A 12,671-nucleotide genomic window follows, 5' to 3' on the forward strand; every position below is an offset into this window, starting at 1 on the left:
TTTACCCTGCAGAGATTCGGGCAGTGGTGGCCTAAAGGTTGAAGAAGCGAGCTTGTGACCGGGAGGTTGTCGATTCAATCCCCAGACCGACAGGATGAAAGCTGGGTGGGGAAAGTGAAAGTCCTTTCCTTATTACCACTACTAAGGTGCCCTTGAGCAAGGCCTTTTAACTCCAACCGCTCCAGTGGAGCTACTCAGTGGCCAGCAGATCAGACAGTGGTTGTACCGGGCAGCTTCCAGGTATGAATGTGGAACTGTGTGAATGTGACAGGTCATCGTTGCAAATGAGAAGTTGTTCTCGACGTAAGTAGATGGTTAAATAAAATCAAATAAAAAATCTGAGGAGCAGTTAACCATAGTCCTCATAAATCCAGCTGGAAGTTGACTGACATCCGGCCCAAATTAGGGAAATCCGGCAGAATTTCCAGCGGCACCGGAGCAATCCTGTAAATGTAACGTTGTCGATATAGACTAAGGCTCTAGCAACATATTAATGTCTTTTATGTTGGAATTAGATGTACAACAATCATATGAGTGTAACGTTAAATGTTCACATACTTAAGGCCTGGTAGTTTAAATCGTAAGGAAATCCACCCATCCTTGGGTGGTGATGGCGCAGTGGATATGACACGTACCTTTGGTGTGGGAGATCCGGGTTCGATTCCCACTGCGATACATCAACCAATGTGTCCCTGAGCAAGACACTTAACCCCTAGTTGCTCCAGAGGCGTGCGACCTCTGACATATGTAGCAATTGTAAGTCGCTTTGGATGAAAGCGTCAGCTAAATGTAATGTAATGGAAATTTGCACATGAGGTACAAAAACTGTTATTAACAGATATTTTGACATTCACACAAAATATCTGACCTTTAAATTAAAGGCAAGAACACTCAAACCAAATGAAAATCATCAGACAACAAAGAATGCAAGTAAAATCAGATGTCGACGTTCACTGATCGAATAAATGAGGTAGATTGGGTTACGTTGAGTTGCATAAAAGTGCTGTTGAAACCTGATCTGTAGAACATGATCCACCTTGTCTAGTTTTCACAAATGAACCCACTATTACTTAAGTGCAGGTGACTGGTGTAGAAACCACTCATGCCTCGACAGGATGAAATGACTCACAGCTCTATGCAGGTTTCTGACTGAGCTTTTACCCTCCTGAAGCTTGTCCATACTTTATACTGCAGCGTTGTGTCTGACTCAACCCTTAAGAATTAGTTGATAAAGTTTCAGCAGGGAAGAATCTGTGCAGAACTACGGGAAAACACAAATTAAATCCAGTCCAGTCTTAGTTTTTGTTGAGCTGTTGGTACTTCAAACACGTTATTGTATGACTCTGACAACAGGTTTGTGCAGAGAGCATGGGTGTGCCAAATTACCAAAAGAACCAAAAACCAGCGTCTTTCGGGTATCTAAGTTCAGTGTAGGTTTTATGATGTGTTTCACAAACAATGTTGTTTGTTAGCAAGGCCAGGCAAGTCAGGAATGTTCCCAAATCATTAGAATATTGCAAAAGCAAATTCCTCAAATCTCTATATATACATATACTGTATATACACTACAAATAACCAAACCAATAGTATATTAATCTGCTAACAATTGTTGTGTGTGTATCAAAAATATCTTCTTACTCTGTGCCATGAAGTACAAACAAATCAATGAGCCAGACTGTTACACTGGGTGACATGCTCCTTCCTTACCGTGGATGCACACACTGTAGTTTATTTGGACTCAGTCCCACACACACACACACCATGCTGCCACTCCAAATTCTCACTAGAGCACCAATGCTGGATTAATCTGCCGTTTTTCCTCATTCCTCATGTTTGTTTGATACAAAGTACAGTGAGCAGCTGTTTTAGTTAAGTTAAGTTACTGAGCCTATTTAAGAAAATGAAAATGTATATATTTATGACCTGTTTTTAAACATTTACAGTAACAAAGGATAGAAAAACCCAAGCCTTATCCTTATTTCACTTATTTTCCTCTAGGCATCCTTTGAAAGATTTTTAGCTGAAATGTCTTTGCCTTAATTTGGGCCAAACAGACATAAAAATCAGTTTGTCCAGGGAATGCCACACGCAAGACGCAATCCCTGGCCTCTGGGGTGAAAGTCCTGAATTGTTTGACCCATCCACCACCCCAACCAACCTCCTTACGCAGATTTTCGGCATTTCATACTACTCACTCACGATATATGCTTCCCATTTAAATACATTAGTTTACATTTTCGTGCTGGCCACCACAGAAAAAAAGACAAAAACTTCCCCGTGAACACAAATCAGTAGATTAAATAACGTGACCATTTCACAAACTGCCATGAGGGTTGTTTGTCCTTACACTGCTTTTTTCAACATTTCCCAAGTATAAAAGTTTTTTATCTGAACGCACCATAAGAAAGTTTGTCCAGAATGGTTGCAATGATCAGATAGCATTTCTTAGTAAGTCAGGCAGACGAGACACCGTTTTTTTCAATCCCAGATCAGATCTGATAGTGATAATGAGGGAGACTTTAAGGCTCAGGGGTGCCAGCTTGGTAGATTTGTTTTTAAATGGTTTGCTCTTGCAATTACTGAGGAATTGGGCTGTTTTGGGCCGCTCTTTTCAGAGACTTGTTTATGCAGACGACTTGATTTGCATACATTTTGTTATTGATGAAGTAATTTTGTATTCTTAGTTCAACAAAGGAATTCCCAGTCTACACCAAGCCGGGTGATTTTGGACTGCTGGCTTGCAATCTTAATATGTTTGGCCGACTCTGTGAGCCTGAGAGTCTTCTATCCCCTTGCTCATTGACATTGCTGATATGTTGCTCAGAAATGCCACATAATTGAAGATGTCTCCCTTGAAAATGTGGTTTTGACAGGGCTCACGGGGTAGCAAAAAAAGCTACATTTGACCAAAAAAAGAAAACTATGATGGGATTGGGAAGTAGCAGCTGTACAATAGCCAGCTGGCAGGCAGTGACTCTAAAGGGAAAGGAAACAAACAAACCAGGCCCTGACATGCCATACAGCGCTGTTTATCTTCACTTGGTTTTGACAGCAGCCCACCGCGTCTGTGTGAAAACAGGCGTTGAGGGAGAGACTCGGCTTTACCGCTGATTCCCATGTTTGCGCTAATGACAAAAACACACTTTCTAATGTGCCCCACCTGTCCTAATGATGTCCTCCCAGCAGGGCTTGTTTGCCCTGTCGTAAAAAGGCCTGAACGACCCTCAGCAGGCTCTTTTACTGCAAACAAAAGACCCTCAGCTCTTTCTGTAGGGAAAAGCTCCCGCACCTCCTCCTGTCTGCCGCCTTTACTACGTCCTATAAATGAACACAGCTCTCTGGTTGATTTACACAACTATGTAACATAGATGCATGCAGTCATTGTACGTATTTCACTGTTAATCGTGTTAGGCTTTGATTGATGCTGGGTTTTCCCCACTGATGCAGATATTATTAATTGGAAGATAAGAATTTGTATGCTTTCAGCATGGGTCCACGTTAAGCATATTTTGTCTATTTTGTCCACAAGGGCCCGTGCACGCCATCTGCATGTGTATGAACGTATCGGCCTTGCAGACACCCAATGTAGTATAAATAAGATGCACGTCGACTGTCCGCATTTGCTTCCATTTTGGAGCATATCAGCTCCTAAATTTGTAGGTTTAATGCCCATCATTGCAGATGAGCATGCCCGGATAAAAAAAACATATAGACAAGATAACTACTTAGTTAATCAAGTGATAGACCCTTAGATAAGGAGAAGTAGTGATTTAACAGTATAGAAATACTTACAGACGTACTATCAGCAGAGTGTACTCAAAGTATCAAAACAAAAAGTGATCATAATTCAGATTATCATTATTGATGCATTAATTTGTAAGCAGCATTTTAAAGGTCCAATATGTAATATATTTACTGTAATGAATACCAAAATGACCCCAATGTGTCATCAGATATTACGGAAACATGCTAAGTTGAAATAACTATCTTTTCTGACAACAATGCTAATGCCAGTATTTTCACCTTTGGACATTTCCGTTCAGTGACAGAATTCTGGTTTGTTTTTTGGCCTGTGTGTTGTTATCAACTGTTGTGAGTTTGACATATAAAGTAGCATTAACTGGAAATACTTAAGTAAAGGCAAACTCCTCTCCTCTCCTCTCCTCTCCTCTCCTCTCCTCTCCTCTCCTCTCCCTCCTCTCCTCTCCTCTCCTCTCCTCTATTCTGCTTGCCAGTGGGTGAAAGCCTACCCCATATTCTCTACCGTTTTGGCATTTCGTCTCACTATAATAAATAAAACATGCAGGTGATTTGCTCCAGTTTTTTTTTCCAGACTTCCGTCACTCTCCATTTGTCTGTTTGAAAGCTCGACACCTCCCCACTGCACACACAGAGGTGATTTGTGAATTTAATCAGTGAGAATGAACAGTGGAGGAAAAAATGTGCATTATACTTGGAGGTCTGCCCATTTTCACACCTGTGCACATCTGGCCTTCAGCCTAACAGAAGTCAACCTGCTGAAACAGTGACAAATGCAAACAAGTTGAAACTGTCAGTAGCTGATTTTTTTAATATTCCTGTTTCTGCCAACAGATATATTTCCCCCTTAATTGTAATAACTTCAACTCTTTCCCAGGCCTACTGCGATAAATCCATCTGGCCCAGATATCCAATGTTAGAATTGGGCATTTGGCCCAATTGGCATTTTTTGTAAATTTCCAAAACCTGCAATTAGAAAGTGTTTGGCTGGCAGGTGTGCAGAGGTAAGAAAGAACAAGAAGCAAGGGTTTGAAGTTAAGATTTGACCGTGTACCATTTTTAACCAAACTTTGAAAAAGGAATCAATCAATCAATCAAATATTTGATGACAAGTAGGCTAGAGGTTTTACAAAATTGCCTTGCTTTAATCAGATTTTCATCCTTTCATAAGTAAAAGAGCGTCAGATTCTCACAAAACCATGGACAGGAGCGAGATCCATAATCCCTCAAGCAGCAGCAATAAAAATGGGGGTTCTTCAGTCCTTGCTTTGTGTGAAAGGGGATAAACACACTCACACACACACTCTGATCTCTCTTATCCACACACTCCTCCACCTGATCCCTATATTTACGCAGCCAGCAGCATTCGCAGCCCTGCTAGTGCTAATAGGTGACCTAAAACCCTTCACTTCACATTTATTTGGATTAGATGAGAGGAGAAATTGACTCACAGCCACAGAAAATTAAACTGTTATCTATCATGGATAACCCCGACCACCCTCTCCACCCCACACTGGTCCAACAGAGGAGCACCTTCTCCAAGAGGCTCCGACAGCTTCGATGTCGCACGGACCGCTACAGGAAATCATTCCTACCACAGGCAATTCAACTTTTTAACACTTCATCACTGAGTGTGAGATAAGACTCATATACATCACAACTGCACTGAATGCACCTTGCACAACCTTGCACAATAGGTTTATCTACATCCTATCTTTACTAGGGAAACAGTTTTACATTTTTACTCCCCAACTTGTACATTAACTTTATCTATATCTGTTGAATCAGTTGTACATTTTATTTCCAAATTGTATATATTTTAAATATTGCTCGTGTAGTATTCAATTATTATTTAATGTATATTATTTCCTATTATTTAATGTATACTCTCTATGTGTGCTGTGTGTCTGATATTTTTGCTGCTGCAACACCATTATTTCCCCTTTTTTTTGGGATCATTAAAAAAAATCAAATCATCTAATCTAATCTAAAAAGAGCTCATTCCCAGTACAAAGAAAAAACACCATTAAAAATGCATTTCAGTGAAAACCCCTAAACCAAACAGGAGCATAATGACTCGAATTTCACGACTAATGGTCAGGTAGTTTATGCATGACAGTGTGCAAAACAAGAGTAGAACACATAATAAGTGTGTTTATACATATACATATACAAGTGTCCCTGGCAGATTATGCTGTCTGTCTGAAGTGAGCAAACAGCTGCAGACACACAAACAGACGCCTAACGAACAGCTGGACCGCAGCCAAATGTGTCTGAACAACCTGATGAGCCACATAGTTTATATCTTGTATCAGAAGCAAACCCAGTGTTAGTGGTACAAACATAACGCTGACTCGACAAACCGCCAGTCTGCTGCTGTGGATGAGTGGTCCGCCTGTGGGTCTGTTCTGCCGCTGCCTGTATCAAACCTGTATCAAACCTGTATCAAGTCATTCGGCTGCTTGGCGAAACGACGGCGTAGACGGTCAGCGAGATAGAGCTCTCTGATTGGCTGTTCAGCCCTGCTGAATAGGCGATTTAACATATGCAGAATAATTTAACCTAATTTGGATCCTCAGACTTGTTTCTTCACACCCTCACGAGTAAACACCACAGGCTCCCAATGCAAAAAGCATAACTTGACAATGTCTCTATCCTTCTGTATTTATCAGCTGTGCTTGGTTTACATGCTTATATGTTTCTAATGTTATTAACTTGTCCGTAATTTGAGTATTACAGGTCATTCCTGACCTTGAAAATAGTAGCATGACTAAACAAAGTCTTGACCTTAAGGTCCATTTACCAGCTTTTACCGGAGCTTTCAACCACATCCCATCTCCATGACAGCTGTGCAAACTCCACCCGCTGAGGGAGATCATAAGATGCTGTTGGAAGCTCCAGATAGCTAATTCAACTAATATGTTAACTTTCATTACTTTCTTTTGCTGAGTTCTTTATTTTTATTGTTGTTATTATTAATATGTGTTTGTCTATTGTGATCTTTTTGTGATCGTAAATGAAGATTGTGATTGATCAGTGTTTGAGAGGTGGAAAAAAAAGTCAGGACTATTTGAGTAAAAATACAGTATCTTGATGCATTTTTTAAAAATCTGGATAAAAGTTTGAGTGTGTGGCAGCAGAACACTGGTGTGCTGCTGTGAACAGACTCGTGATGAACTTTGAGGCAGACTTTCAGAAACACACAAACGCACACAAATATACGAGCAACAGCAGAAACAACATCAATAAACCAAAAGTGTTTGCTCAGCTCTGTTACTGTTCTGAGACGCAGAGCACACACACACACACACACACACACACACACACACACACACACACACACATATAAACACACCTAAAATAACAGAAGCAGTAACCCTCATGTCTGTCTGTTTGTTTAGGTGTAATTAGCACTCTCACTTCCTAACACTGAGACTCACACACACACTAACGATTGATTTTTTTTGTGTGTGTGTCTGTGTGCAGGTGTGATCAGCACTCTCTCAGCCTTGGATCGGGAGGATAAACCCGAACACAGCATTGAGGTAAGACTCTTAATAAAGAACATTTTCCCGTTGGATTGATGCAGAGAACAAAAACAAATCCTGGTGTTCTGTAGTGTGTCTGAGCTTCTGGGTATCAATAAATCCATGACAGTATAATAATATAATATAATATAAGTTTTACAGGTTACAACTGCTCCGGCGTCATGTTGGGATGTTTAAATCTGTTTCAGTGGGCTTTAATACCACGATAGGATCAGGATTTCATTTTTTTTAAAGCAGCATTTTGCTCTAACTTTGAGCAGTCATACAGGGACAAACCCATGTAAACAGAGGAAACACAGGCGCAGGAGACCGGCATGCAATGCAGCTACAGGAAAAGGATTAAATGGAAAAACTGTGGCACTTTTATTCTAATGATACCTGATGGCCCCAAAATCAGAAATCAGAAATCTTTCTAAATAGTTTACACCAAAACATTTGCAGGCAACAGGCATGTTTCAGAATATCATAAATCCTAATCTTGATGATTTAATCCATCTAATAGTCAGTCAGTCATGTCTCTGTTAAGAGCAAACTGATACTGACTTGAGCATGGAAATGTCTTATTGACCTGAGAAACAGTTCAGTACAGAGTCAGAGCTAAACATGGAGAAGCAGAGTTCAGATTTTTTAATTCTTATTCTTTATTTGTATAAAGGACAACACACATTTATTAACATTTCTGTAAATGTGCCAGTGTTAGCCAGCCGGCTAATTTTCAACAACGTAGTCCTTTGGCCAGATGATTTTAGACCAGAGCAACAGGAAACGGCAAGACATTAGTACAGGTTAAACTATACAGACAGAAGTCAACGAGACACCATACAGACAGCAAGATCCATAAATAAGCTTTCTCAGTAAGCCATGCAGAGCTACAGGAAGTAGCAAGACATTAGCACAATAACACATCTACAGTATCCCCATTCAGTATAAGAAGCCATGCAAGCATCAAAACACAGCCAATCGATACAGACCCGAACCATCTTCTTGCACCGTTCCACCATGCAAAGCAGTAACAAGCACTAATAAAAAGATGAAATAGGCTACATCACTCATGAGGGAGGCATTAAATACAGCACAGGTTAATAAGATGGTAAAATCGTTTTTTTTTGCCCCACATATCTGGAACAAACCCCCAGCAACCAGCTCTTTTAAATCAAGGCTGAAGACTTTTCTGTTTGACCCTGCCTTTTTTTTTAAGTAATTGTTCTTTTCTTGCACTGTAACTTTTATGCTTTTATTTCGTACCTGTCTTATTCTATTTAAGTTGTCTTATATTCTCTTTAATGAATGTTTTGTTTTAACTGCTCTTCAATGTTTTATGTATAAAAACTTTGAATTCCCTTGTTGCTGAAATGTGCTAAATTAATAAAGCCGCCTTGCCTTTGATCCAAAACAATCAACACCACCTTACTATTTTTTTCTGGAATTCTCTACCATATCTCACGGTTTCCCTCAGTGGAGTTTTCACAGCCAGATAATTATTTAACAGAGCTAGATGAGTATTATTATTAACGTCAAGGTATGTACAGCATGTGGCCCTGAAATTATGTTAAATTACTGTATGATAATTGTCAAATAATCTGCCGATTATTTTCTTGATTATTGGTTTAGTCTTTGAAATGTTTTTTCATTGCATATGTTTCATCTAGCTGTAAAACATATAATAAAAAAATCAACCGTCTTTCTTCTTACTTCTCAGGTAATCGTTTCAGATAACGGCTCTCCGTCTCGGCGCTCCACCGCCACCGTCGTGATCCGAGTTCTAGACGCCAACGACAACCGACCGAAGTTCACTGACAAACTTTTCCACGTCAAGCTGGCTGAACGGCGTCAGCGGGCGGGTAAACAGGAAGTCTGCAGGATGGTCGCCCGTGACGACGACGAGGGCTCAAACGCCGTGGTGACCTACAAGCTCCAAGACAACAAGGACGACGGGCGCTTTGAGATTGACTCGGTGACGGGGGTGGTGACATCGCACGGCGATTTCTGGCCTGGAAACTACAGTATTCTCACGGTAGGTACCCAGAAGTTCATTTAGAGGTTGTGTAGTCTATATATCGACAAAGTTCCGCTTCCAGGATTGTTCATGTGCCACCGTAAATTCCGCCGGATGTCACTCTTTTTAGACCTTATGCTTCCTTTGTGTTGGCATTCTAAACTCTATATAAAGACCATGGTTAACTGCTCCTCAGATCTCTGCAGGGTAAATCCAGACAGCTAGCTAGACTATCGGTCCAATCTGAGTTTTCTGTTGCACGACTAAAACAACTTTTGAACGTACACATGTTCCACCAAAACAAGTTCCTTCCCGAGGCTATTTTGCAGAGGCACCGTTGCACCGCCCAAGACGATTGTGATTGGTTTAAAGAAATGCCAATAAACCAGAGCATGTTTTTCTCCCATCCCAGAGTGTTGTGTGGACTAGCAGCATTGGTGGCCCAGTGGTTAGCACTGAGGCCTGGTTATGTGTGGTTAGCACAGCAAGAAGGTTCTGGGTTTGAATCCAGGTCGTTCCAGGCCTTTCTGTGCAGAGTTTGTATGTTCTCCCCCTGTTTACGTGGGTTTCCTCCAGGTGCTCTGGTTTCCCCCACCATCAAAAAACATGTACTAGGTTCTCCACTCAGTGTCCATGATCAAAGCACTGGCTCAGATGTGAAGTTGGTCCCCGGGCACTGTAAGTGGCTGCCCACTGCTCCATTGAGGGATGGGTTAAATGCAGAGACTGAATTTCGCTACATGTATGTGTATGTGACAAAGCACCTTTACCATTTACCTTAGACAGACCCTCCTCCACAGCGCTGTGAAGGAAGGGGCAAGCACATGTCTACTTCCTTTCACCGAGAGTTATAATGGGTTTGTTATACAACAGTCTTTGTGTAAATACCTTTCTCTAAAGAGTTGTGCTTCATTTACGTGTCTCTGTAGGAGGTGTGAAGACTTTACATTCTTGACCGAGCCCAATAGCTCTGCTAACGATGCTAAATTACCTGTGCTTAATACTCTGAAAGGCACTTCACTAACACCTGCTCTGAAACCATTGAGCGGTCTCAGTGCTTGTCACCACTCTGCATTGTAGAAGCCAGAGAGGTTAATCAGCAGCAGGAAAGCTCTGAAACATTAAAAACTCTTTCTTCCCTCTCGTCCGTTGACATACAGAACAGTCATTAAGATGTTTTCTCTTGATGTTGAACACCTTTACAGATAACTGAAGGATGAGGCAGGAGTTATCCTATGTTTTTGTTAACCTTGACAAATCCAACAAAGGACAAAACCAACAATGTGTCAGACCATCTCTCTATACTTTAATGCCGCCTACACATGAGCCGCACCGCTCCGAATTGCCACTTTGCAACTTCCCCACCCTGTCTGTAGCACTCAGCCCAAGCTCACTGGTACTTAATGAAGATGCAAGTCAAGTCTTCTTTTCTAAAACATACAGCTTTCTTTTCAATTGTTAAACAGTTAAATGAATATGAATTAATGAATTTATTGGTCGTAACCAAAGGGTATAGGGTCAGAAGCTTCAGCTTATATCATGCACCTCCTTCTCACATTTCTAAGAGTAACAAACAAATTGTCAAGGAAAAAATTGACAACACAAGAAAGAGAAAATAAATTGTACAAAAAACCTAAAGAACATATACACTTACCCAGATAACTTTCTACATACATGCTTACATACAGTGTGTTCGTATATGTATGCATGCACTTACCTACATATATACCAAGGTTGCATATACATACATGCCTACATATACCCATAAGGGTCAGTACTTGAATACAGTACATTGGATATATATATATATATATATATATATATATATATATATATACAGTATATAATAATTTTTTTGTTATATTGCACTAATGTTTATATTGTTTCTTTTAAATGTATTGTTGATTTCCTTTTTTAATATTTGATATTTATGTATGCACCATCCGCCAAGGCTAATTCCTTGTAAGTGTTACTTACTTGGCATTGAATCCTATTGTGTTTCTGATTGAAAATGGCTCCTGAATATATAGTTTCACTATTTTAAAGGATCAGTCATTTCCTAAACCAGCTGCTCAATGTAGTTTTTATCAAGCAAACAGGAGGAATAGTGCATTTGTTGGGGACTATTTTCAGCGGCGGATTACTCCACATTTGGTGCTTTGTTGTTCTCTGTTTTTTTGTCAAATCTTGATTAAAATGTTAATTTATATGTTAATTTCCAGATTAAAGCCACAGACCAGGGCAGCCCGTCCCGCTCGTCTACGGCGAGACTCGACATTGAGTGGATCGCCCGCCCGCCGCCCTCTTCCGAGCCAATCATCTTTGATGAGCCCCACTTCACCTTTGCCGTCATGGAAACGGAGCCTGTCACTCACATGGTGGGCATCATCATGACGGAGACGCATCAGATGATGCGGTGGTTCGATATCATAGGTGAGCAGAAATTAACACACACAGTCTCACACACACAGTCACACACTCACACACACACACACACAAACAAACACAAACTCTTCTTCGGAAGCTCTTTGCTGCGCAGGTGAGCTAATGGAAAAATAATAAACTTCAAGCTAAAAAAAACAAGCATCCCAAAAAAGGGTAATGATCTCTTAAAGAAGACAAAGGATGAGTAAAGAATACTACTCATTTTTATTTCCACAAGACGATCAATATCACAATAAAGGGCAGAAAACAAAAAGCGACCCAATCGGCAGTTCATGGGTCACTGTGTAATGACTTCAAATAGATCTGACTTTAAACTCCTGGAGGCGAGGCACCGAGCATAACATATTTGGGAATTATATCTGACATTCACCATTTTGCCATTTACGCCCAAGTGTTGACCAAGAGCGCCGGCTCTCACCGGAGAACACAAACAGGTTACAGCCATCATCCATCCTTATTAGCCTCTATATAAACAGGAGACATGTTATTTTCTAAAGGTCAGCAAAGTCCTGCAGCAGGGAATGATAGTGGAGCAGAGCAGAGCTGAGCGCAAACTGTTAAATATCAATCTGTGAATTTCAGTGTTTTCGCAACTTATTTTGTGATGAAGTGCTGTGATTTACTATTTACCAACCCTACGTTTCTTTCGGAATCAGCCTCTTAAACTTTAGTTGTTTCCCAGAATAGTTTTTCGCCAGCTTGCTAGAACTCTGCTTCTTTGCTCCTGTGGGTATAGAGGCTGGTTTCCATGCATGTTTTTCAGAGGCATTTATTTTTTTACCTGAAGACTCTCAATGTTTGATCCTGAGGGACTGACAGCAAGACACCATGCTTGGTGTTAATGTTTTAGATTAGACTAGATAGACATTTTCTGGTCTATAGATAAATAATACAACCTTGCCATGACAAAAGTGTTTCTGGCG

The 12,671-nt window shown here is 40.6% G+C and overlaps 1 protein-coding gene across 1 annotated transcript in view; it reads left to right on the top strand.

Annotated features, from left to right (window-relative positions):
• Positions 1–12,671, top strand: part of fat2 (FAT atypical cadherin 2) — a 130,927-nt gene that overhangs the window by 20,152 nt on the left and 98,104 nt on the right. The window contains exons 4-6 of the mRNA XM_039813545.1: positions 7,246–7,304; positions 9,007–9,321; positions 11,526–11,736. Coding sequence (XP_039669479.1) covers positions 7,246–7,304; positions 9,007–9,321; positions 11,526–11,736 — 585 coding nt within the window. The remainder of the gene's footprint in view (positions 1–7,245; positions 7,305–9,006; positions 9,322–11,525; positions 11,737–12,671) is intronic.

Source organism: Perca fluviatilis, chromosome 10 (assembly GCF_010015445.1).
Source record: "Perca fluviatilis chromosome 10, GENO_Pfluv_1.0, whole genome shotgun sequence".
NCBI classification, from domain to species: Eukaryota; Metazoa; Chordata; class Actinopteri; order Perciformes; family Percidae; genus Perca; species Perca fluviatilis.